Source organism: Tauraco erythrolophus, chromosome 12, assembly GCF_009769465.1.
Source record: "Tauraco erythrolophus isolate bTauEry1 chromosome 12, bTauEry1.pri, whole genome shotgun sequence".
In the NCBI taxonomy this organism is placed as follows: Eukaryota; Metazoa; Chordata; class Aves; order Musophagiformes; family Musophagidae; genus Tauraco; species Tauraco erythrolophus.
In genome coordinates, this window is record NC_141476.1 from 19,102,896 (window position 1) to 19,129,140 (window position 26,245).

General features: G+C 42.6%; 1 protein-coding gene across 3 annotated transcripts in view; it reads left to right on the forward strand.

Moving 5' to 3' along the window:
* The first annotated feature begins 9,535 nt into the window (after positions 1–9,535).
* The window catches only part of RAD54L2 (RAD54 like 2), a 44,634-nt gene continuing 27,924 nt past the window's right edge, over positions 9,536–26,245 (forward strand). Inside the window, exons 1-2 of one of the 3 annotated variants that reach the window (XM_086618822.1) lie at positions 9,536–9,691; positions 12,902–12,909. In XM_086618822.1, the coding sequence (XP_086474948.1) occupies positions 9,544–9,691; positions 12,902–12,909 (156 nt within the window). In that variant the 5' untranslated portion in view covers positions 9,536–9,543. Of the gene's footprint in view, positions 9,695–12,901; positions 12,910–20,589; positions 20,598–26,245 lie in introns of all 3 variants that reach the window. The other 2 variants (XM_086618823.1, XM_086618821.1) reach the window with 2 other exon arrangements.

Genomic DNA, 26,245 nt, shown 5'->3' on the forward strand with positions numbered 1-26,245 from the left:
TGGAAGTGCCATGAAACTATTTTTTTCCGTTAAAGAATGCTATTAATTGTACCGAATAACTCTCATCCAAAGAAGAGTTGTAGTTACTATTCAGTTTTCTGAGTTCAGCCCAGATCAATAACGATCAAGAATTCCTACGGTTAGACAAACAGGGAGTTTGAATAAAATGACTTGACAACCTTGATTCAAGACTAGTAATGCAATAATCCAATTAATAATTCAAGAGAAGGAGAGGAAAAATAGAGATGGGACAAGAAATGCCATTCCTGTTGTATTTTGGGAGCTAGCAGCAGCTGAGTGTAGGGATGTTGACTTCTTACAACATATGGTCCCCTTCACTTGGGATGGTAACGTGTCAACAGGACGCTAGAAAAAAACGTCTTGCCTGCAATTCCCTCTGTTCTTGCTCCCTGGGTACGGCTGCCAGGCAAGCAGCGTTTGCAAACGCTAAATGAGCTTTGGTAGAAAAAGCGGTTGCTTGGGGAAAGCAGTTGACTGAAACTTGCACTTAACTTTGAGAGAAAGAATACCCAAATGGTTTTTTGAAGATCACAGCTGAATGCTCTTTATCATTCTGCTTCTGAGTCTTGGAAATGTAACATTTGGATTCTGCATGGGTATGAATATCTATACAGTATTGTCTGTTCTGTAAGAACCGGTACTACAAAAGACATTCCTAGCGTTTATGAAGGTTAAGTGAATTATTGCATTTGGGAGATAGTGATATTTTTTTAAAGGAATTGTGTCTAGTAGCCAACAGCTTCTGTAGATGATTGTCATGGTGCTTTTTCACCATACAGTATTGTTTAATAATTTGCTAATATGTCCCTTTTTAATTGCACCTTCCTGTCTTAGCATTGGATATGCTCGTGGCCGTTCACAAGGGTAATTAGTGTCCTGTTTAAGATATGTTGGGACTGGACAGTTGGGTGTGTTTACCAGAAGGGTATGGTGACCTGCAGGATATGTTATCTTTATGTTAATATTTGTATATCTCCTTAGCCAAACTTGGATTGTGCTGCTTTTAAAGCTCTTTTGAAAGTAAGCTCAAACGTGTAGAGTCATATACTCACAGTTTTGCAAGCTAAAAATGTAATATGCACATCATGAGAGTCGTACGTCAGTTTCTGTAGTGAAACGATACTTATTATCTCTAATTGGGGTGTTCTGTGTGTGTATATGCAAACAATCCCCTAAACAGCGTGTTGGATTGTTTGTACTGTATGGTGAGAACCAGTAAGCTGCATTCTTTTCCCTTGCAGGCCTGTCCAAACCATTGGGAGGTTTTGAGCCAGCAAAACACAACCAGAGAGGCTCCTCCATTACTAAGGATAAAATGACAGGAGGCTCTTTCATCCAGCTGCTTTCCATGTGAGCTGCCTATAGTGTCAATCCTAAGTGTCATCAAAACAAATGTATTTGTGCAGGGTAGATAAGGATCGGTGTGACTGTTTTATTTTGACCTGTTTAGTGGGAAAGGCAAAGATCAACAGGTTTTGGTGATGTTGTTCTCAAAACCAGCAGAAAAGTGACTTTTATAAGTGGCACTTACTGTAAATTTTTCCAGCACTGTGCAAGTAGAATGTTCTGTTGAAGGGAATGACTCTGAAAGAAACCCATGTTTCTGACAGTTTTTAATCCTTTAATGGATTTTTAATCTACAGTGGAATCCAATAAAAATTAGTTTCATGTTGATTGCTTGACAGACTGGAGCAACTTGGGTCTAATGTGCTAATTGTCATCTTAATATCATGCGAGTACAAAACTGTTTATTTCCATTTCCTCCTACATCAGTTTTTGGTTTTCTTCTTTCTTTTTTCACTTGTGTTCAAGTTTCTTTGGTAAACTGTAGGTGGCATAAGTAATGCTTTCTTGTCACTGGTGTAATTATCATTGCTGGAGGTGGGGAATAAAGAGGAACAAAACCATGTTGAATTCTTCCTTTTTCTAAAAACTGCATGAACCAAAACCTCAGGTTTTAAGTTCAGTTCTGAAGAGGAAGAAAGATGGGGCATCGAAAACAAACTCCCTGTCCTCTGCAACTCTTTGTAGTGAAATGCAGACATATGACCAAAGGAAGAGTTAAGTTGTGTTTACTTTGTGATGTTGATGGCAGTGTGTGATGTGACTGACCTCTGTCTCATAGGGGGTGGTGGGCTGCCTTGGACCTCTGCTGATGGGAAAACTTGTTTCCTGAGCAGAGACACAGTCAAAGGCAGTGAATCATAGAATGGCATAGGCTGGAAGGGACCTTAGAGATCATTTAATCCAACCTCCCTGTCATGGGCAGGGACGCCTCTCAACTAGACCAGGCTACTCAAGGCCCCCCCTAGTGAAATGTGCCTTTCTGGGAGGCAAAGAAAGAAGAGCGTGTGGATGGGTTGATACTGAGAGAACAGGATAGGCCTTTCAGCGTCAGGAAAACATGCAATTTTCCTCGTTCTGAAAGATGAAAACATTGTTTATGAACTATATCTGTTTCTGTGGGATACTCTTCAAGGAGGTAAGCCATAATGTTAGCATATCTCAATGACCAAAGCCATAGCTTGTCTTCATAGAGTGACAGTGACTGATCTTTACTTGAGAGAGGATTAGCTCTTTGCCTTTTCACTCTTCTCTGTTCCACTGCTTCTGTTTATGTAATTTATTCTTGATTTATTACATAACTTCTTCTCTAGCACCTATGTATAGCAAGAGTTGAAACTCCTAGAGGGATCTTTCAGTTATCTGGATCTTCCTTGCTTGTGGGAGTTGGCTCATGTCTTGACATAGTTTGGGTACTCGTAAAGAGAAGGCTTGGCATACCTCTCCTGTGAGCTGACTTTTAAAATCTATCTTTTGGAATTTAAGGATGGCTGTCAGTAATGCAGGGTAGGCCAATTTGCCCCAAATTATCTGCTATATAAAATGTGTTGAATATAGTTTAGAATCCTGACATGCTATGCCCTGCTATTGAGTCTTCCCCGTTATTTGAAATCTTTCCTCAGGGTTTTACTCCTCTTACAGGTACTGGAGGTTTTTCTGTAGCTATGCCACCATGGACAAAACCTATAAAAGCACACTTGCAAGTGGCTTTTATGTTGAAATGCTGTTTGCTTTGAAAGCAGAAACAGTGATCAGGGAAGGAAAGTTTCCTTTTTTCAACGTTTTCTTCACCAGGGAACACAAGTGCAATTTATACAGAAGTTGCCAGAGCTAAAAACATAAACGGAGATTCTGTGAATTAAGAGACAAAATTTTTGTTCGTTTGTGATGGTGTTAATCCAGGTGAATATCGGTAATTTCTGGAAACAAAACTGATCACGTGCTTCTTACCTCAAATTGCTTGAACTTTTATGCAGTACAAAACAAACTGCTCTTCCAGATAGGGTGGTTCAGTGGTTCAGGACATTTTGAGTATTTCAAAGGAAAGAATTGATCTATAGGAAGCCAATTTCTACTTTAATATGATTAAATAAAATTGCTTTTAAAAGCAATGCCACGTTGTTTAGGCAAATAATTATGTACGTACATTCATGCAAACACAAAAATGATTTGCCCATTTCTTCTGGCTCTGTCCAGAGGTAAAGTGCTTCTCGGTGCCTTACAAAGTCTGTGTGGAAGTGAGTCCTGACATCTTGCAAAGAGTATTCAGGTTTTTTCTTTGAAGGTTTCACAACGTTGACACTACCGGCAGTAGGGTGTACCCGCATCCCTTCTGAAACACAGGAGAGAAGGGACCCTGTGGCAGGAGGTTCCTGCAGCAGTTGATGGATGACACCGGTGTGTGCCGCTGCCACCAGTCCGGGTTGTGTAATGATCTGCAGATGCTGCCATTGACTCGCGCTGGCTCTTTTTGTTCGGGATCGCAGTGGGAGCCAGGCCTTATGTAATGTTCATTGTCACATTCTCCGTTCCAGCACTGTCATGTCAGCAGAGGAGAAGGATTAGCTCTCCCTTTTCTTTCTTTATGGATTGGTTTTAGAGTTGTTTTTTGCTTTCTCCCACCCTTTCTTGCAGCAGCTTTTGTTGTTTTTGTTTTCAGAGAACAACCGGTTTCAGGCTGTTCTTAGTATTGTGGTGCTTTTTAGGAAGGAGATTGTTAACCTGGAGAGAATAAAAGAGCAAGTTCTGCAACTGTCCCAAAACTGATATGTAGAAGTGTTTTTTAAAGCACTGTTATTCTTTCTCTCTGTTCCTGCTCCCCACAAATCACAGTGGGCTCTCTAATACTCGCCTCAACTGCAGGCAAAGACTAGATGTGTTGTGCCTGTGTTTGCGTGGGTAGAAGCACACCTGCCTTCCTCAGAAGGGTGGTCCAGGGCAAGCGGATGCCCTCCAATTTGTGATTTTTACAGGCTGCTGCTTTTTCCTTTCTTCAGTTTAATATTCCTGTAGGAAACACATCACTTAGAGAGGGGATCAATGCCACGTAGTTTTGTTGCCATTTGAACAAGAGGAAATGAAGGAGGAGAATTGTTTTCTTCCTTCCCAGCTAGCAGTGTTGGCCACCAGTTGTCCGTGAGTCACAGCTGAAAAACTGTATTGCTTGAGTCTTAACAGCCTCAGACTGCAGAGGAAGAAGGGATTTCAATCGCGAAGTAATCAGTTAAGGATGGCTTTGAAGGCAATTTGTGGGAGTTAGCACTGGGGGAGAGAAGTTACTGTTGATTTCTCAGTAAACACATTTGCTTTGTTAAAAGCATAAATGGGATCTGCTAGACTAGTATTGATCAATAACGATGTAAAATAGAGATGCTAATATGTTACATAATGTAAATGAGAGAATTTCTAATGTTTGTCAGAATCAGACTGTCCAAACCACTCATCTCAGTTTTTTTTATTATTAGATGTTTAAATTGAAGAGAAAAGGATTCACTGCTATTTTGCAATAACATTGCAAGTTATTACTTGCAAACCATAACAGGATTTTTTATCTTACAGAGAAGCTTAAACTCATGACTTTTTTAGTGATCCATCTAGATACTTTGTAGTAATTTTCCATTAGTTACCGAAGGCTACCTATAAGGTATGAGAACCGTGCTAGCATGTGATCTAGCAAAAAAGATGAGATTTATCCTGAGGAGCCAGCAGTTACCTTCATACACAACCAGTTTGAAGTGTTTGTGTGGGAGCTGAGTGTCTAAGAGGAATGTCACTACCCTAACCAACCAACCGTTTTGCTGCCAAACAGGAAAAAAAAAAAAAAAAAAGGAAACTGTTATTACCATAAACCATGACTGCATAGCAGGAACTGAAGAGCGTTGTGCAGCACTAATTTTGAAATACCCGGTTTTATTAAACCGTCTGTGCAAATCCTCATGTGATTTGCCAGCATGCTTGATCCTGTTTCTGTGGCTGGACACCACAACGACCAGTGTGAAGTCTTGGTTACAAAACAGGCTTTAAGGGACAAATCTTGATGAGTCCCAGATATTGGGCTTGGCTGGAGGTTGGGGAGGTGATGGAATCCTCTTTACTATTCAGCACAGTAGTAGCATTAGTGTTAAACCTGCCCTTTCTGAAGGGATTTGTATGAGATGGGTGTGTGTCCTCAGGAATGAGCATGTCCTGTGCCTAAATCACTTGTGTCGTAGCTGGCCAAGTGCTTCTGCAAAGCCACGTTGGCTTCTGTGGCTTCCTGGAGTTATAGGGGAACCCTGCTCCTCCTTGCTTAGGTGGGGAAGGACTCCAGTCTGCCGTGTCCTGCATCCTTCCTTTTTACTTGTTTGTATTTGTAATAGTTAAATCATAGTTGGATTTTTATAGTGGTGGTGGTGTACAGAAATGGGCAAAATCACCAGATCTCATGATGTTTGCTGTTTCACTTAGTAGTTTGGCTCATGGCATGTGTGACCCTGTGGTGAAAAACTGTCTCTTGGAAAGGACGAAGTTCACTTTCACATTTCTCTCTCAACTTCATACGTTAAGAAGAAACAGTGATTTTAAACCTTTGCAGAGTGAAAGGGAAACATGAGGACAACAAAAATGCGTTGAAATTTGCAAGCCCTCGACATTTCCTAGTCCAGAGCTGGGCCTGCTTTCTGTGCAGGCTGAGGAGGAGGCATCACCACATGGCATTTACTTACTACCTGAAATGTTCTACCTTAAAAAAGCAAAACCCAAAGAACTTCAGAACTATTTTTATCTTTGTTGAAAGACAGGACATAATACCTGAGAGAGGCTGTCTCGGATGTTAATTTGATGAGGAGTTGATTGCAGGGTTTAACTTCCTGGGTAGGATAAACATGACAGCTCTCTTCTCATCCCTGAGTATGCAAGAGGAATTTTTCGCAGTGTTTTCACCTAATACCCCACCCCGTTTTCCCAGCGGCCTCACCAGGTTTTGAACTGGGCACTGTACTGCGTGGACCTCTTGCTCGCTGTTGTAAACCGTGGTGCAGCGGGTCTGCTCTGTGTTTCTGGGCGCTGGTAACCCTCCTCACGGCGTGCCGCTCGCGGCGCAGCGCCGCTTTCTGCGGCAGATCTAACGTGGGACGGCCGGGAAGTCCAGGCAAACGCTGACTTCGATTAGTTGAAGGTAATCTGTTTATCTCTCGCAAAGTGCCCTTCCTACAGCGATTAAAGGTTGAGCGCGGTGCGCCCGCGTGGGCAAAGGCAAGAGACGGGGCAGGCTGGAATAAGTCACCCGTAAAACAGCAGCGGCAGCTACAATCTGGCCCTGTTGTGTAATTCCCCTTGGTGGAAGGCTCCGAACTGGGTCAGATCGGTGTGAGAAACGAGGGCAGTCTCGCCGCGGTGTGGTGCCTACCTGCCCTGCCTGCCTGCCGCGTCCCTGCTGCCCGCTCCCAGCGTGCAGGGTGGGAATGAGCCCTCCCGGGACCCCGGCCTTACGGAGAGTGGCTACGGAGCTGAGGAGGAGGATGGAAGGGAGGAAGACCGACAGCAGCATGACAATAGGCACAGAGGAGTTAACAGTCTTTGTTTCACCCAGCTTCTGCCAGACTTAATTAAAGCATTTTCGAAAGCTTCAGTTTAACTCTCTTGCGTGTGGCTGTGGCTGCTGAAAGGGCGTCAAGGGTTGGCTTCTAAAGAACGTGTCCTTGTAGCTAAACAAAAATAAAACTTAGATTAGAGCTCTTTTGTACAGTCTGAGAGATAGCTGCTCTCCGCTGTGTTTGATTTTATTTGTAGAAACACAAGGAGCCATATCCTTTCCTTTAAAAAAGTTTCAGAAAGTGTTTTGTGCTGGTGTTTTTTGTTTTAAGGTTCTGCAACAATGAAACCTGAGAGATGACCCACGGGAGGATGCTGATGGGAGAAACTATCATGTGTCATTCTTTGACCTGGAGTGTTCAGTGAAGTTACTGCACTTCTGCTTTTTCCTGTTTGCAGATGAGAATTAATTCCTGCCATTTTAGTCATGTTTGTATTTCTTCTTTTTTTTTGAGGGGTTTTATTTGGGTTTTTTTGGTTGGTGCTTGGTTTGCTGGGATAGTAAAACACGGGCATTTTTTAATATGCTTCTGTTGATATGGTTTCTGGCAGATAGGATGCGCAGTGCTTTATAGCACAGTATGGACAACATGGCAATAAATAAATCCCCTTGAAATCCCAGGTGACCCACAGAGGCCCACAAAGGAAACACTACTGACCATCTCCTTCTGAAATGTAAGGAATCACATGCAGCTTTACAGTTGCAGGTTTGAGTACCACCTGTAAAGAGTAAAACAATGTTTGTTTTCCTTAGGGCTGAATATCAGCTGGAAGAGAACGTTGTGATTTAAAAGTAAAAATAAGCTGCTGTCTTGAAATCTACCTGCCTACCAGCAGACCAGAGAAGCTGAATGGATCTCTTTTGGCTTGTGTAAACTGGCACCGTTCCACTTGAGCTAATTTAGATTTTGGCCTTTTCTACCATCTGCTTGACGAAGCCAACTTATTTTGTGAGACACATGTAATAGTGTAGGGACTTCAGTTGTCTCTGCCTGGTGGTGAAGTGCTCCTGGGACCTGGCGGCGCAATGCTTCCCATTCCAATACCAATCTCCGCAAAGCCTGTGCTTCCCTCGTGTTTATTTTCTTTCAGACACTCTTCAATGTTATTGAGGAGCTGAGAGAGGCAAAGCAGGAACTGATGACTGCAGCTGGAATAATTCAGCGTGCTTGACAGTTAGATTTTCAGCCCTGCTACAGGAGCGTTGAGTTGTGTCTTTAACCTTCAAGTTTCTGAGCTCATCTAGTTACTGCTGAAACACAGCTGAAAATCAAATTTTTCTGTTTCTTGAAGTGCTTGTAGATATGTATGCTGCTTTATCTGCTTAGAAATGACTTTTTTTTTTAAATGTCTGATTAGTTTTCAAGCGTTTTATAGTTTACACTGAAAATGTGGTGTAAGTAAGGGGCAGTGGAAAATGAATAGCAAGGAAATGTTTCCCTCTTCTTTCTTTAAAGCTTTCTGGGAATGTATGGGTAGTAATTCTTCTGAGGCTTGATTTTTTTTTAACACATCCTTCGCTTTATGTTCCTTGAGATCAAGGTGCTTTCTTTATCTTCCTTTCTTGTTGTGTTTCTTTCTTTTCAGCCATATTACACAGTTCCCTTATGATCATTCTTTGTGCATGGAAGAGGAGAGCCCAGACAGGCATCGCTGCCCAGAAGTGGCAGTGCATGATCCGAACAGATAAACTTGTGACTCTGTGATTGCCCTGGCCCTCTCTTTAGGCTTTATTGTGTTTTTGTACCACGATTTCTGCTGTGAAGCGCTGGAGTATGGTAACAGAGGAGTTACGCACAGCCAGCTCTGGTCTTGTCCTTTAGAGGAAGGAAATGCAAATTCTCTCTCATCCATCCTTCCTTTGTGTTTGCTTTTCTTCTTACCCTGCTTTACAAAGGGACGTACAACCTTTAAAAACTGGATCTTCGTTGTCTTCTGTCCATACCGTTATTAAGGTAAAGCCGCCTCTGCTCTGGTTGGGACGCAGACTTCAGACAGTGTGTGATTAGCAGCTGGGTGACCTTTGCAGCAGATACAGCTAAGTCAGGAGGGTGGTTTCTGTCTGTGACCCACGGTCTGCACACTGCAATGGGGTCTGCACACTGCAATGGGGTCTGCACAGATCAGGGTAATGAGTAGCCCTTTGGGATTCTGAGACTCATCCTTTTTTTCTATGCTTCATGTTTGGACGGTAGTGTTCTGAAATTGTTCACATAATGTATTTATTTTTGCATCTTTATGTAGTCAGATATCAATACTGTCTGCTGTGACATGTCAAGGATACCAAGAAAAAAGTGTTTTTTTGACTAATTAGTTAATACATTGGTTCTGATACTGATTCTGCAATGCTGGGCCTGTATCCTGTGATACATTGCTTATGGCATCCGTTTTCTACACAGAATTGTGTGTACAGTCTGATCTAACTGTTATTTAAAAGACCGATGGCAGATTTGTGTTTTTATATGCAGTAATCCTGCTATGATTTTGAGCCTTGAGGCTCAAAGGTTGGGGTTTACTGGGCTCATTATGTATCTCTTTTCTTTTCTTGCAGGGCTGCCTCACGGTAGAACATGAGCAGGTAATGCACAAGGAGCACCACTGGGAATCATGTCAGACGAGTCAATCTCAGGGAGTGATCCGGACCTGGACCCGGACTTGGAGCAGGAGGATATGGAAGAGGAGGAGGAGGAAGATGAGGAGGAGGCGATGGAGGAGGACAATGATGGGGATGACGAGGAGGACTTACTTGATGAGAGTGGTAAGTGAACGGGGTTGTGAATCTCTGCATAACGTTTGTTACACAAAACTGGCATTGCTAATTTTGTTGAGTGACACCTTGGAAGGTAGCATAAGGGTTAGGATTTGTCCAGTGCTTGGTAGGGAGAAGTGCTTATGTGGGCGTTTAGTTTAAATAGGAATTTAGTGTAGGTTAAATTTGAACTCTTAGCCAAAAAAATTTTCCGTAATGAAAACAAACCACAAGCGTAAATTGGAAGGAGGGTACAATTTTTAAAATAGCTACAGATACTGGAGAAGCAGTTATATAAAGAATTAAATAAATCAATTTACAATTACTTGTATTATTAAAATGATCTGGTGAAATTAAATCTATTCACATTACTGGCTTGCCCATAGGTAAACAATTTAACGGATGCTGTGGGCAACTATTGCTCACTTACAGTAATTGTCTCTAGCAACTGGAAACGTTCTTTTCTGACAGCATACAGGTTGGGTTTATTTTTGTTTGTTTGTTTTACAACATGAAAGGTGGGAGTGCTGACTAAGCAAGTTGTTACCTTCTATCCTCACCTAGTTGTAGCTGCCCCACTCTCCTCTTCAGTGAGGACCGATGTAGCTGTGTGTGGACATGTGGTGTACAGGTTACGTTTAAGCAAGATTAGGTAACTCTTCTGGTTCATGGCATCATCCTAGAAATATGTTCATTGGTCCAGCAGAAAGGTTGCTGTTCTAGGGCATGTAGACAGGAGTGCGTGGCTCAGGTGGGAATTCCGTGTGCTGTATTTGCCACCAAACTCCTTGTATCATAAAACTACAGCCCAAGCCTAAGGGGATGCTTATTTGCTTCCTTTAAAATTGTGACTTTTTAAATGATTTCAGAGGTTGTGCAGGTTTTTGAATGTGCTTACTTCAGCCTGCTGAGAATACTCTTCCTTTTCTTAGCAAAGGATGTGTTAGACAGATACGTCGCTTTTCTTCTAGGTACTACAGTATTTTTGGTTTCGAAGTACATTGTTGTCCTCAAGTGTTTGTTGGGTTTTTTATATTCTTTCAACCGCATGCTACTTGAAGATGCTGTTTTGATTTAAAATACTGATAAAATGTTTCCACAAATGAATTGTATTCCTCTGGTTTTATTCATGTGGTGACATTTTCTAATGAGAAAGTAGCGGAAATGGAAGTGTTAGTTCAGGTAGGAAACAAGGGAATTCCCAGGAGACAGGGTTATAGGGCCACAGATTGCTTTGTCTCAAAGAGGCTGGCGGTGACCTTGTCACTTTGTTCACAGGAACCTGCACCCAGCGGAGCAATAGGAAACGGGATGTTGTAGACAAACTTTTATTAACAGAGAGGAGTGGCTGTATGTCATGTCCAAGTGGGTCATTCCCCATGATTATTTTATCACGGACCTATGTATTTTATCGTCTACATCTATATTATTGTGGCTGAATACTCATAATTGTTTGTCAGGATTATTCTTTCCAAAGCAAACAAAATTAATGCCGGTATATCAGAACATTGCTAAGCATTAATGACAGCTGTTTGCTTTCATCTTAAAACACTGGAACAATCTTTATGCTTTATATTTCTTTAGTGACTACTTACATATAAATTTTAACAGATATAGGAAACAACGAGGAAGAGTTAAAAGACAATTTACATGTAACTAACATAAAATGTTTTCACAGTTGTTCGTTAGCTGCAGGAAAAACTCTCTCTTGCACAATCTGAGCAGAGCTAGATTGCCCCTGAGGTTTTAGATTGTTGCAGCTTTAAATTCGGTCTGCCAGAATATCGGGATGCTTTCTGTGTGCTTAGCTGTACAATTATTGTTTTCTGTGGAGGTGTCCACTCTGCTTTTCCTGATGTCTCTTCACCACTACATATTGCCTCAGAAGTATCATTTGACATCTGTATTACCTTACATCTAATATAAAACCGATCATCTGCTATTTGGCCTGTGAAATATAGCTAACTTCAGAATTAAGAGGATCATTTTATTTTGCTCATCTGATGTTTATAGTGCTGTCTCTTTGGAGATGACCCTCGTTCATAAAAATCCTCTTAGGAACAGACAGTTACTTTTATTCACAAGAAGGAAGGAAAAATGCTCTAATGTTTATTCTATGAAGCTTTTTAAAAGCTTAATTTTCATAATTTCTGTTAAAAGACTGTTCTCCCTGTTCCCAGCTGCGCTGTTCTCCTCCCCTCCTGGTATTGTGGTTGTTCCGTGGATGTTCCATGGGGGATCCTTCCCTTGTGGATGGGCTATTACATATTTCTAACATTACAAAATTTAGAAGATTATTAATCTTTCACAGTTATTTCCTTGGAAGGGTGACAGGCTGCATATATGTTTTCTCCAAACTGAAACTGACTAGTTGTTTTAAATAATAGTGATTATAACAATTATAAAACTAGCATATTTACTGCTTGCTTGCAAAATAGTGGTTTTGTTTTGGGAACGTAAGTTTTTCATGTTTTGATGGCGACTCAGATTATTTTTGAAATTTCCAGGGTTAGTGTAATGTTATCCACACCTGTTGATGGTGGATAGTCTCGTCTCAGGCTTAGCAGTGACTTGTGTTTTGCACATTTAACCTGTTTTTGTCTTTTTTAATATATATTGTGCGTGGTTGTGGTTAATTAATACTTGTGGTTTCAGTTTCAGAATTTTCATTGTATTCTTTTGCATTCTGGTAATTAAGAATGCTATCTTCAGTTTTGGTGCAGTTTTTCTCATTTCTGCTGTGATAACCTGAAGTTTTGTTTGGATTTAGTATAGGCTGTCTCATAGATGTTCTAGAGTTTACTTTAGTTTGGATGTTTATGGTACAAACTTTCAATCTTGATGAAAGCAGTTCTTAACCATTCTCCCTTTGCCTCCCAAGACAGAAAAAGAGCACAGAAGGGGTAGTTTTCTGAATATTTCAGAATAAGTGAGAGTTAATAACCACACAGCTTATATCCTTTGTACATTTCTTCGGTTCTGGTCAGTTAATAAACCTTAGCATCGTGTCTCGGAGCTTGTATAGCTGTAGTCTTTTTCTCTAGAACACTTCTTCTGGGACATACCTGCCCTGACACTTAGAACCCCTTTGCAGTGGCTGCCAGACTGCACACCCATCCTAGTGGCATGCTTCAATCCTAGCCAGAGGCTTCCACTGCTTTTCCAGCCTTGTCATCCCTGCCCACTGCATCTGTTTTCTCGTCACTTGTGAGTTAGCAGCGCTTGTTTTATCATGTTCGATTCTGTGATATCAGTGCGTGACTGCTAAGAACTTTTTTTGTTAACTCCCTAATCCGTTTTACTAGAAACGTGATGAAACAGCCCTTTATCTCTACAGTCATCATTACAAGTCCTGTGCTTTTTTCTGTGATCCCAGTAGTTGCTCAGGGCTGTGTAGAGCTCCATAGGAATAAAGGCTAATTTGAGCAAAGAAACAAACCTCCAATATGGATTTTACAAATCATTTCAAATGCAGGGAATGCTCATACCTCAGAGCTTTCCTGAGGAAAGCTGTTGAGGAATGTTCAAACAAATCCCACTGTAGTGCTCTGTTTTCTCACTTTCTGAATATCTTTGCATTATTCTGATTGAAGCCTCTGGAATTCATTGTCTCCTGCTCATACGTGTTGCTGTAATTCTGCTGTTAATAGTGATGGCAAGTTGCTTGTTTTCTTACCTCTGAGTATAGGGGTTAAACACTTTTTTTAAGTGTAATTCAGGGGTTATGAAGAGCTGGTTGTTTCAGTTTTCTGAAAGATGCTTTAGCGAGCACAGGCATTCAGGCACTTCTCAAAGGCTACCAGTTGTGTTTGCATTACAGGGTGTGTGGTATAGCACACAGGGGTTGGAATCAGTACTTCTGGGTGTAGCAGTTTTCCAATACCGTGGTAGTACTGCGATTCTTAGTGTACAGATGTACCAGGCAGTGCCAAATAATAGTGTATTAGATGCTACTATTGTGATATGACAATATCCACACAATTGGCCTTGTCTTTTGCCCTGCATTGTCCACTTTGCCTATTTTCTCCTGTCCCATCCCTTCTTTCTTTCCCCAGTGCTGGGATTGTGCCAGCTGCGTGGCATCTTTGTTTGACGAGGGGAGAACAGGAGAAGATGGAGGCAGTCTGCGCTCCCTCTTCCCACATCAAACTCATACTGTTCCAACTCCTCCCTGACAAAGTGCTGGAGCAAAACAGAACTGTTCTGTGTGGAGTTTCTATGGGACATATGGACCCTGAGAGAGGCGTGAATGAGGAGCACGGTTGTGTTGGTGGTACAGAATCACAAGTCCCAGGAGAGTGGAGGACACACATGTGCCTGTGCTCTTCAGCACTGCAGCTTCTTCGTAGGGTGAAGACACCAGGGCCAAGTCTCAGAGCCTCTGAAAGATTGGCACAGGAGATTAGTGAGGGGACAGAGAGACCCTTTTCCTCACCCTAGCCTCTTAAAACTGTGCTCATCCCTGTCTATGACACGTAATGGCATCATGACAGGTTCAGTTACCTCTTGTTTCTGGAGCATGCTTCAGAACGTATTTCAGTGGCTGCTATTTGTTTGAACTTGAGTGTGCCACTTGGTACTCACAGTTTTGGGTTTTCCAAGATGCCATGGCAGGAATACTTGACTTCAGACGACAGTCACTGTCGATTCAGGTTTGAAAAGATCTTTCCTTGAACTCTTGCTAGAGGAAAGCCTGCTTGTTTAAAGAGGTAATGCTCGATCACCTTTGTGTACAATCTTCACTTGATGGTCGGGGAAAAAAACGTTGGCATGAAATTATAGCAAGAATGGATTTTGTTTAATGCGATACTCCTTTGTGGCTCATCATCCTGGTGTATGCAGCAAGGGATGCAATCACATTGGAAGTGAAATTGATTTGTATCTGCCTGGATAATTTCATTGTCTAACCTGAGGGGAAAAATCAGTAGTTAACGCCATACTTACTAGAAACCTCATTGGCACCTGGAGTTATTAATGCTGAAATTATTTTGGAAATCTGTTTTTTTATAGTCATTCCACTCCAAAGTCATTCCATCTTTTCTTCTCCCCAACAAAGTGCTGGAACAAAACAAAACAAAACTGGTATGTGTAGGAGTCCCGATCTGAATGTGTGGGGTTGGGAATAGAGCAAATTTCTGTCCTTACAGGGAAGAGAGGAAAGTCTTCGGTATAAATCTCTTCATTTAACAGACTCCTCTGCTCATGTACACAAGTTTTTGCTTTTCATCTGAAGCTACTTTTATAAATTAATTCATGTTATACTCACTTGTATGAAACTGAGAGGCAGAGGAAGATTGTGGACAGTCTCCTGAGCAATACCCTGCTAAATGATATCCTATTCTATATCAATTTGTATCTGGATTTAGAAAGGCCCATACTGCTGGAGGAAAAAAGAAAAAAAAATAGTGGGGGGAGCTGCTATTAGAAAGTAATTTACCTGCATTTATGACTTGAATTGGATGGTCCTGCTTGTGTTGGTAAATGCAGATTAGTCTTGGCAACCTGAAATCTTTTTTTGTGTTCTACTTTTTACTAGTCTGTACACCAATTTCTCTTAGGGAACGCTGGTTTTAAGTTGTCCTCCCTATCTGCTAGAAAATGAAATACATTCCTTAAGAAGAGGAGATTTCTTTAATCTAACAACTCATTTTGGGAAGCAGCTTGTCATCGCTATGTGTTTGGGTATTGAGGGTGGATGGGCATCCCAAGGTCGAGGCAGCCTCAGAGACTGTAGCTGCTCTTTGAGGAACCCTTTAATGAGATGCTTCCATCTGCTGCAGTACATGGGCACAGTGGACTTGATTGCTTCCTGCTTTCTGCCTCAGACTGGTGATACGTGCGCTTGGATCTCTTGTCCTTGTCGTTGAGCTGGAGGCTGGTGGCAGGGGCTAAGGAAAGGCAAAGGCCTGATGGAGTAAGCTTGGAGTGGAGAAGAGGCTGTTTTTGTTGATTCAAGGTGGATGAGTCAGAGAAGGAGGTCTGGAAAGAAACAAGTGTCAGGACTTCCTGAAATCTAGAAAAGCACTGCAGACCATCAGGAGGGTTCCTTTAATTTTAAGCTCAGCTATATTCTGTGTGTACATATGCCAGAGTGGTGGGTGCCAGTAAGTAATAATCCTGCAGAGCACAAGGTGGATTTCTTAGGGGGAAGAGTGGTGATTGACGTTTTTCCATTTTTTCCTTCTTGATGGACTTTCCTTTTGGTTGTTTTATTTTGATTACTTGTGGCTGGATGCAGCTGCCTCTAGAGTACACCAGTATTATTCCTGAAGAAGCTGGGAGGGCATATCCTCGGGAAGCAGACCTCTTCTCAACAGTAAGTTTATTGCCTCCGCAATGGCCCTGATCTTTGTGAGCCTGGGAAACCAAAGCTGGACTTTTACGTACCACTATCCACTTTGCTGTTCTTAAACAACCAGGTAGATTTTAATGCTTATAGTGACTTTTCATAGACTGTCTTCCAAGCCAATAGTTGCATGCACAGAGGATGGCACTTGTGGTATCATAGAGATACAAAAGTAATCGCTACATGTGAAAGAATTCACTTGTGAATTAGTATCCTGCATATTGGCATGAGTTGAAACCTTATTGAATTGTTATGGGAAACTGCATTACCTTAGAAAATGATCCTTATGGATCAGAGTGTTTAAATGTGCTTTATCGTACGGGTGCAGACGGTGGAGCTCAACCTCAAGGTGGCTGGTTGTGAGTAACTTGGTCAGCAAACCTACGTCTAACTGCAGATATTGGATGCGTTTCCCAGGTGACTTGCTATAACTAAGAAGTTGAGGGGTTTTCATTGTTTTCGCAGTTCGTGAGAGGGATAAGAGCATCTCTGAAGTTGCTTTGTGTCTGTTGAGTATATGCTCTCCACCTCTGCAAATGTTACATTTGGGGCTTGTGTTGGTTTCCTAGACCCAGAAAGTTCGGAGCTGGCTGTCTTCTGTGTGTCAGCAATCCAGCTGAATAAAATACAAAAGATATAGTTAGTATCAAAGGTGAAAAAAGGCTGGATACTAGCATGTGCAGATTTAGCAGTCCTGGTGGCTGAGTAGTGCAGAAAGGTTACACTGAAACTGCAGGGAAGAAGGTTTCTCTCTCGTGTTCCGGCAAAAGCCTCACTGATTTCTGTGGGAACTTTCCTTCGTTACAGAAGGCTGCGTGTTTCACCCATTATTTTTATTCTGGCAGTTTCCCTGTAGTACAGTCTGTCTTTCAGAGCAAATGGTGTATCTGTGCGCAGTCTGAGGGCTGGACCAGCCTGGCTAGCAAGTGTCCGTGTACCCAGCGTGTTGTACAGGAGCTGCTAATGCCCGTGCAGACCCTGTGGCAGGCACTCAGCTCCCTCGAAGTGGCTTTACCAGACTCACTAAATGGTGACATTAAAACAATAAAAAATCTTATTGGGTGCTTTGCTGGGAACAGCCAGTACCTTATGCTTTGTTCGCTGTCATTGCGGGGGGGGTTGGACTAGGTGACCTTTAAAGGTCCCTTCCAACCCAAACTATTCCCTGATTCTGCTGAACCCCAAGCTGCGGATTGCCTTGCCTGGGCATTTTGTTTGTGTTGGGGCAGTTTTGATTGTCAGAAAGTGATAGAATCAGGTGGATGTCCCTTGTCTACGAGCTCTTTGCCCGTAAATCTGGGAGGAATAGGGGAGGTAACAGGAACAGGGAGGAGTGTGGGAGGAGCGGTGCCTGGGGTTTGTGGGGGTTTTATGGACTGGTTCCACCGTTTTAACTAACCCTGTGAACTAGGTTATTCTCAGCGGGGTGAGGTGTGGCTTGAAGGCTGCTGTGGGAAGGAAGGATGAGATCCTGATGAGCACGGTCCCCCAGCCCCCTTCGCAGGGAATTACGGACTGACGATGTTGCAGGTCAGTCGCTGAGCCTTTGCCGTCCGCCTGCTCTGTCTGAAGGTGCAGACTCTTTCCTGGTCTCCTCTGCTTATCCTAAGCAGGGGAAAGCCCCGAAGGAAAACGAAGGAAAACGTTCGTGACTCCTCTGCCCCCCTCCCAGGCTCTCTGATAGCGGCTTCCTTTTTGAGAGGGCGGCACAAAGTCTGGCATAGTCTCCGTGTTATATAACCCGGAGTAATGACTTGCTTTACTTCTTTAAAAGGAGGTGATGACGCCAGAGCTCTGCTTCCTTCAGACCTGCTGGTTGGGCGCAGGGACTGGCTGGGCTCGTGAAATGATGCGGTATTATAACTAGCTATAACTAGCTATGCCTTTTTTTTTTTTTTTTACTCTTTTCTTCCTCCTTCACTTTGATCTATTGCGTATGATGGAATACAAAATAGAAATCCTTCTATGCAGTTCAGGAACAGCCCACATCCATGGCTCTGCATTTTCTATATATATGCATATGGATTTTTTTCAAATTTTTTTTTCACCTGTAGCTACAGGCTTGCTTTTCTCGAAGCTGCCACAAACATGAGAGTAGCATGAGTGCACGGGGAGCAGGGTCAATGAGCGAGCAGTTATTAGTTGAACAAAGAATTGCTCCAGGACTTCCATAGTGAGACGTCTCTTGTTTTTTCCTGCTTTTCTGATAGGTTTTGCAGGATATGGCAGGTTGTGCGTTATTGGCCTAAACCTTGCTTTTCTCTTTTCACAAAGCAGCCAGAGAATCTCTAATGAAGGATGGTCACAGTTACTTCTCTGTAACGTTTGGTACCTTTTTCCCCATGTATGTTTTCCGTAGCCAGCTTTGTACCGCACCCAGTTGTTGCTAATAGGTACCATACTCAGTCATCTGCATCTTCTGAAACTGTGACGAAATCACAAGGAGACTAATTAGCAAATTTGTGACGTGGTACTTTTCCCTCTTGAACAGGTAAGGAGTGGCAAAGTGACTTTGCCAAGGTCGCCTGATGAGTGTGATGAAGCCAAAGTCAAAATTCTCTGTTTTACATTTTAGGCAGCGCCCTCTTTATTTTCAAATGTGTTAACTGAAACACTTCTGTTTTGCATTTGAGTTTAAACTATGTGAGGGGTCCTTATTTTCATTTTTCTCTAATTTATCTGGTAGGAGGGGGAACTTTTAATTAAATTAGAAGTATTCTTCAGATTTTAAAACACAATATCACATCACAGTTATTTACTTTCTCTGTCATTTTAATTTCCTGCTTAGGCTTTATAGGAAACAGCAACACTGTACTTTCAGAAGTGTCTGGCTCATTGTTTGGATCAAAGGTTTTTTTTATGCAATACCCGTTTTTTATTTTAATAACAGTAGTTTGTAGTACAGATGTTGAAAATGTCTTGTTCACATTTTCTTCAACATGCAGTTCACTGACTCAGTCTCAAAAAGATTCTAAGTAGGAGTCAGAAGACATTATTTTCACTTGCAAATATGCAAATAGGAATGAGACAGGAGAAAGCTACAAGATAAAATCTTTTTGGGCTAGGTGAACAGAAACTCGTAGTTTAAATCTCTGTCAAAAGGAAATTTTGCAATTAAAACATCTGTAGGTAATATTCATCTATGTAAAATATTTAAATACTTGAACTATTAGAAGCAATTTTTAAATGGCACTTTTGTATACTCTTAGCTTGTGATTTATGTCAAATTTGCACTTAGATGAAAACTGGAATGAGATTAAAGTTGTACAAAATCACTCTGCTATGGCATGCAAATATGTTGTGTCATCTTCAGCAGCAGAAATGGAGCAAGTTAAAGGAAGAGATGAGAATTGGCTTCTTGAATATAACTGAGATGTCAACTCAATCGATTTAGCTTTGATTAAGATGAAGATAAATATCTATGATATAAATCCCTTGACTTAAAATCATTACATCTTGTCTAATAACAGCTTGTTTTCTTCAATGAATTTAAGCGTTTGAAAGCCTGGGACTGAAGTCTGAAGCAGTGTATGTTTTGCCACAGTGAGAGTCTGAAAAGCATTTGCAGAAGGCACTGCATTTCATCGCTACCTGTATTTTGTGTGGTTAGGTTTTTGTTACATTATGTACACCTTCCCACCCTAGTTACGATTTAGATGAGTGTGGGAAAGAAAAGAAACTGAGATCTATGTGAATACAAATAAAATGAGGAAAAAAAATAGATCGATCAAATTTTATGCCTTATGTTTCAGTCCAAAACTCAATAAAGCCAATGGAAAACTCTCTTTTTCCATGGTTGGTTTAGATCTTACTCAAAAGGAGTTTTTCTTTACAATGCAGTGTTTGTTTAAAAAACAAATGATTCTCAAAGCCCAGCCAACACCCAGTTGCTAACAAATAGTGTTGTGGATTTCGAGTTTGATTCTGTCTGAACTGTCTTAGGTTGACAAACACTTCATACCACAACTAACTCAAACCTGATATTCTTCTGTGTTTTCCATTTTGCTAAAACAATGTGGAAAACAGGACAGGGAAAGTGGATGGTATTTGTGCTCCTAGCAGCTAATCAAGAGTGAAATTTGTCTATCAAGCCTTGTTTGTGTTTAATAACTTACAATTCAGATGTGTAGACAGCTTCTCTACTTGTTGTTGATCAGTGGGGTGTGCAGAAGCAGCTGGTGGATGCGGAGCATGCCTGTGAGAAAGCTGTGGGATGGGGAAGGGACTGCACAGCCAGTGTGGAGCAGTTGAGGATGGGCAAGGAAGGTCTGTTCTGCAGGGCGATGATGAGGGTGAACAGCACAGCAGTCGTTGGAGAGAAGGGAACCACCCTAGCTTGCAGGGACCGAGAGCATGGTGGCACATTATGGATCCAGCGCTTTTCATCCACGCTGCGCTTGGTGGGCTTGAATCAGGTCAATGTTGAGCAGTCCTGGAGCTGCTCAGTCTGCAGAGCTCAGCAAGAGGAGCAGTGGGTTGAGAGAACCAGGTTCAAAGTGGAGAACAGGCATGGGGATGGAGAAGGAGCTATTCCAGCTTGAAGGGAATGGGGGAGGAGAGTCACTTGTGATATGTTTTGGGATATTTTGTTGAAGCTTTTTAATTCAACTGAGTTTAGTTTGGCACCCCCCTGCCTCATCTCCAATGTTCTCTGCTATACAGAGGAGCTAGTGTCCTGAAAAACTTTACAATGGAGGTTCTTACTTGTGTAGGCAGATTTAGGTGAGCATTTTAACCCTTGTGAATTTGCAGGGCTCAAGGATGCTGATGTTACCGCTGAAGACTTGTCAGATGAATAAAACTCATGCTCTGAAGGGCCTTTATATTCTAGGGAAATACAAATTTTATAGTGATTTTTTTTTTTTTTTTTTTTAACCAGGTAGTCTCCTATATTTGTTGCAAGGAAACCTCTCAAGTGACAACAGTTTCTTGAGAAGCCTCTTCTGATGTATAGCACAGTCGGGCAGTTGCAAAGAGCTTGTGGTTTGAGCATGAGGTAGGTGAGGTATGATGGTAGGTAAGATTTCAGACCCTGAAGGGAAGGGAGAGCGTTCTTCCTCACTGGCAAGGCTGGCCTCACAGAAAAGCTATTCAGTAAATGGGCTTATCTATAACAAGATTACCTTCCATGAGGAGATCATTTATAAACTGACTGTTTCTGGCAGATCTAATTCCTGGCTGTGTGAATACGTATTTATCATGGCTAACGGTGATGGCCTCACCAGTAGGCTGTCGTGAGTAGAAAAGCAAAAAAAACTCCTTTCCATTTTGCACACTACGGTGAAGAAGGAAATTCCCTTTTTATTGCTGTGTGCCAAAGGACAGGTACAGGTCATCTGTTTCCCCCGGTGTATTGAACTGCCGTTTTCCTTGCGCTTGGTTGCTGTAATAAGCATGCCTTGGAAAGTACCCAGTTGTATTTACACAAATACTTGTCTTTAAATCTTGCTTCCCAGTTTCATAAATCTGTTAGGTCAGATGCTGAGGTCGTGTTTGGTTATTTATTCCAACTCTACAAAGTCCATATAAGGCCTGCTGCAAGATCCTTGGCTGTGTACTTTTCTTAATATATTTGTCTCTCTTTTCCCCCTTGATAAACACCGTATGTTCTTGTGTACCAGCCAAGCTATCTGGATCTGTGACATAGGTGAAACGCTGTCCTGTTACCGAGCCTCTTAATTTTAATACAGTTCATCTTTGGTAAAGTTTATGTGGCTCTAATTATGAAAATAGCACCTTGGCTTTGTTTCAAAGTTGTGATATACCCTGAAGCAAGGAGGCTGTGTTGATGGTAGCCGGCACACACTGCGCTCTGGCATGAAAGGTCTGATAAAAACGGCTGGAGTCACACAAAGGGTAACCGGGCTCTGCCCTGGCTGTTTGCAGACCTCTAGATCAACCTTCACCGTTACGGGTGCAGCACGTTGTCGTGGAGCCCTGCAGAACTGCACCAGGGCTGTTCAGACTCAGCTTGCTGCGGACTCCTTGGGCTGATCCTGGTTTTTCCCGACTGTCACTTGTCAGTTGTTTCAAGCTGACTTCATTACGTGGACAAATGCTTGCTAGGAGCGAGCTGATTCCATTACGTTTCTATCAGCCCATGTTTGCTGTTTATTACTGGCACTGGATATGCCTGTGAAGGGAACTGGGCATGGGAAAAGTCTCTGTAGCTAGGCACGATGGTTAGCCTTTAGGGGTTCAACCACAGCTCTGAACGGCTTATTCTCTCCTTTACCTGTCCTTCTGGTGCAGATGGATGACGGGGAGGACGGCTCGCTTAGAATAAGCTCGTGCCTCACAAATTCTGACAGATTGTTTCCTCAAAACTGGGAAAGCTCATTCGTAGTCCGTTTGCAGCATGGGGAGCCTTCTGCAGACTAGCGGTGCCGTACGAGCTGCTGATCCAGTGAAGCGAACGGGATGCTCTTTCGCCTGTTATTGTGCAAACAGCTTACCAGCTCCTAACGAATCGCTCAGGTTCCCGTCTCAGTTGTCCAGGTTTCTTGGAAGTTAGCAGGCATTGTGCAAATAGTTCATAAACCCACAGGTACTGAGATTGTTTTCAAAGCCAAAAAAAGCCGTGCTTCTTTTTGCAGCTCATTCCCCCGCCTCTTTTCCTTTTGTGCTGTGAAACTTGGAAGCGGGCTTACGGTCCCGCGCGTCCCCTGCTCCGAACGTCCTGTTGTCTGTTGGGATTCCCCTTGTGCGGGGCCCCGCCAGAGCCCGAATGGTTATGTAAGGATTTTTATTTTATTCTCAGTCTTGGTCTCTGCCACTAGTTGAACTGGATCACCGGCTGAGTGAATGGGATCCGATCCGAACGGCGGCGTGCAGCTCTGCCGCTCGAGATGAGAGAGAGAGGAGAGAGACCTCCCTCGTACACACCCACTCAGCCTCCCTGCTCTTTTTCTCTCTTTTAAAAACTATTTTCCCAGGCGTAAGTGAGGTTGCTCTCGCTGATCGGGAGCACGTACCGAAGCCAAACCGGCCGGGCAGCTCAGCTCCAGGCATCAGTCCCCGGTGGACCAGCAGCTCCCTTGGGCAGGGCTGTGTTGTTTGACTCTCCAAGCAGGGGAGGAGATAGTGACAGTTTTTATTTAGGCTGAACACGAGGCATATTTAACTACTTATATAACAGTGACCCTGGTCCGTCGCGGCTGGGTGCAGGGAGGATATATGCGTACCGATTCCCGTCACACCGGCTGGGTGGATTCAAGCACTGGGAGCTATTTACCAAAGTTATTTTCAGAAACCTTAAGTGCAGGTTTCCCTGCCTGTACCCTGGACTGTTTTATCAGGAGGCGTTTCAACAGCCAGTGAGAGTGGATTTAGTGCTCGCTGGGCTGCGGACAGAGATAACGAGTTGTCGGGAGTGATTGGAAACTTTTGTCCTGAAGACCCTGAGACAAGAATAGCAGAAGGGCTGAGAGCGTGCGGCCACGTTGAACAAGTGTTGGGGCAGAATTCTTGCCTCAGCACACTGAGCAGCATGTTACTCTTGGATGAGTCTCAGCAGTTTCCAGGTAGGACACAGGTTGGGGTTTTTTGTGGGTTAGGGCTTTTGGGGTGGGTTTTTTCACCTGTTTTCTTTTCCCTCTTGCTTTCCTGTTACAGACCATTCGTTCTCCCACCCCTATGCAGGAGCCACCTACTCAGTGGCAAGCAAAGTGCATCAGGAACGGAGACTCAGGGGCTCAGGTTTTAATTTACTATCTACCTGGCAGAGGTGAAAATGGTTGAATTTTCAGAGTCTTGCAGTGCTTGTTGGTTTGATGGAGAGAATATGGGAAGGAAGCTCTTTCTTTCTTTGTGCCTTTGTTTGATGATGTGACATTCTGGTTCTGACCGTCATTGTTTCTGCTGCTGTCATATTGTAATGCTGCAAAAGTAATTTTTAGCAAGAGAGGAGGCAGCTGTTAATATTGGTATGATTTTATATCCAGTGTCCTCTCCCCCACACCCTTCAACTTTTTGTGTATACCTGCCCCTAAAATCCTACTCGGAAACCGAGTTTTGAGCACTTCTTTTGTCAGTGAAATATTTGGTGACTTGTGGACTGGGCAACAGTCTGGGCACCAGGCAGAGCTGTTGGTGCTTGCTCCAGATCCCCTAATTAGTGCCTAATAAACTGAGCTACCTGGCTCTTTTTTTCCTCCCCCATCAAATGGAAGATGCTGGTGAAACCTTACCACGAGTTTTGTGGGTTTGGGATGGCTGGTGCTTGGTCTCCTTGCTGGTGGGAGGACGTTGTGTACTGGAGGAAAAACTTTGTTCAGATTTGAAGAACTTTCTAAATTTGTAATTTCAACTTGTTACTTTGAGGTTAGGTACTCAGGGACACCAAGCTGCTTCCACCTTGTTCATGTGGCAAATGCTTCCGAAGTTCATTATGTGAACTTAATAGGCTGGTCAAAAATGGTCCCCTGGAGCTCCAGCTCTGGGTTCCTGGTGCAGTGTGGTCTTCGTGAGGAGTATTTATAGAGATAAACCATGCAGTGTTTGTTGTCCGTTAGTGGAAGGGACGAATTCTAGGAAAAAAAAAATTTAAAAATCTGTCTTTTCTTGCTTTCTTAGTTGTGGTGACAGGACAAAGCAGCTAATTCTGGGAGAGTGTGAACTGAGAAGAGAAAGGAATTATGATACAAAATGAGTTTGGATAAATGAGGAATCTGGGTGATACAAGTGGCTTATGTAACTCAGTCTAGATAATAGGTATAAAAAGAGAAGACAGGGGAGGGGAAGATGCTTTTGAAAATGAGACATTTCAAAATGTAGGTCATAGATGGAGGGAGGAGAACACAAAGTTAGACACCTTCCAAAATTTTTGAGTGGAAAAATATTTTGGGGTCATTTGTACAAACATAAGAGAGCAAGAGTGCAAATGAACTCGTCCTTGTACAGCATCGTACTCATCAAGTTATAAAGTCTGGGGCAGGGTTTATCACAGTCTGCTCGTCCAGTGGGAGAATTATCTCTATTTGAGGAAGCATTTGTAATCAATCCAACATGGTTGTGCTCTGGCTGGTGGATCCAGGAGGGTCTCCATCCCACTTCCATAGCTGTGTTGTCCTGAGAGGATGATGAAACTGCACAAGGTCACAGACTGAGTCTGGGTGAGGACTGAGACATCGTGTTCTTCCCTGCCTTTGTGCTTCAGCTACTAGTCAATATTTATCCTCCTCTCTGGTTTACATGGCTTTTTCTCACTCCAGGTGCCTGAACACTTCTTTGGGGTGTTCAAAGTACCAAGCACTTGTATATGCAGTGCTGTGCTATCTGTTTAACTTTCCAGAAACATTTATAAAATACTAGAGACCATTTTAATTATTTTTATGGTAGCACCCAACAGCTAGTAAATCCAGGTTTGTTGCAGTACATTACCTATCCCCCATGTGAAAGAGGCTGTTGCCCTCTAAGAATAATGTCTCGTATTTAAAAAGAGCCCTGTCTCCTCCCCATGTACACATATGCTTCCTTTTTGACCATGAAGGTAGTGGTAATTTTAGCAGCCTTATAAAGGAAGTGGTGCTTGTCTTTTTTGCAGGCTGTAATGAACTTAGCTTTTGGAGTGTTACATATTTTGAATGGGGGTGTCCTTGTGACATGGTGACTTCAATTTTAATCCGAGTCTGATTGCCATGAACAACTTTGCAGCCCTTTGTCAAACTCCTTTAGCAGCACACAAAGCAGCACCAATATTTTGAAAAGGAAAACTAGAAACAGATTGTTCTTTGAGTGATGGTCTTTCATTCTGGTCTTATTAGCTTTCTCCAGTGCTCTCGGTCACTTTTCTGGCTGCACTTGATGGGAGAAGTGCCAGTGGAATGCGGTGGCACACAGGCTCCAATTCAACAATTTGCATTTTTCTCCCAAGTGATGCCTCCCTCATTAAACAGAGTCCTTAAAAATTCCTCTGAAATTACTTTAGAGACTGAAGCAGAAAAAGAGAATGCCGCTGAAGTTCTGCGCTTTGTTACAGTTCTTAAAAAATCCACAACTATGTTTTGTTTTTCCAAGTAGGAAATTATATTTAAGGAAAGGAAAGAGAGCCTGTTGGTTGGAGCATAGGACGGGGAGCCAACTACTTGGGAGTCACTCAGCACTGATGCCTACCTGATTTCTTTGCCTTAGTTGCCTCTTCTGCAAGAGGGACAGGAGGGTGTTTCACAGGTTATTGTGAAGACCAGGTCGTGCTTGTGAACTTCTTTGACACT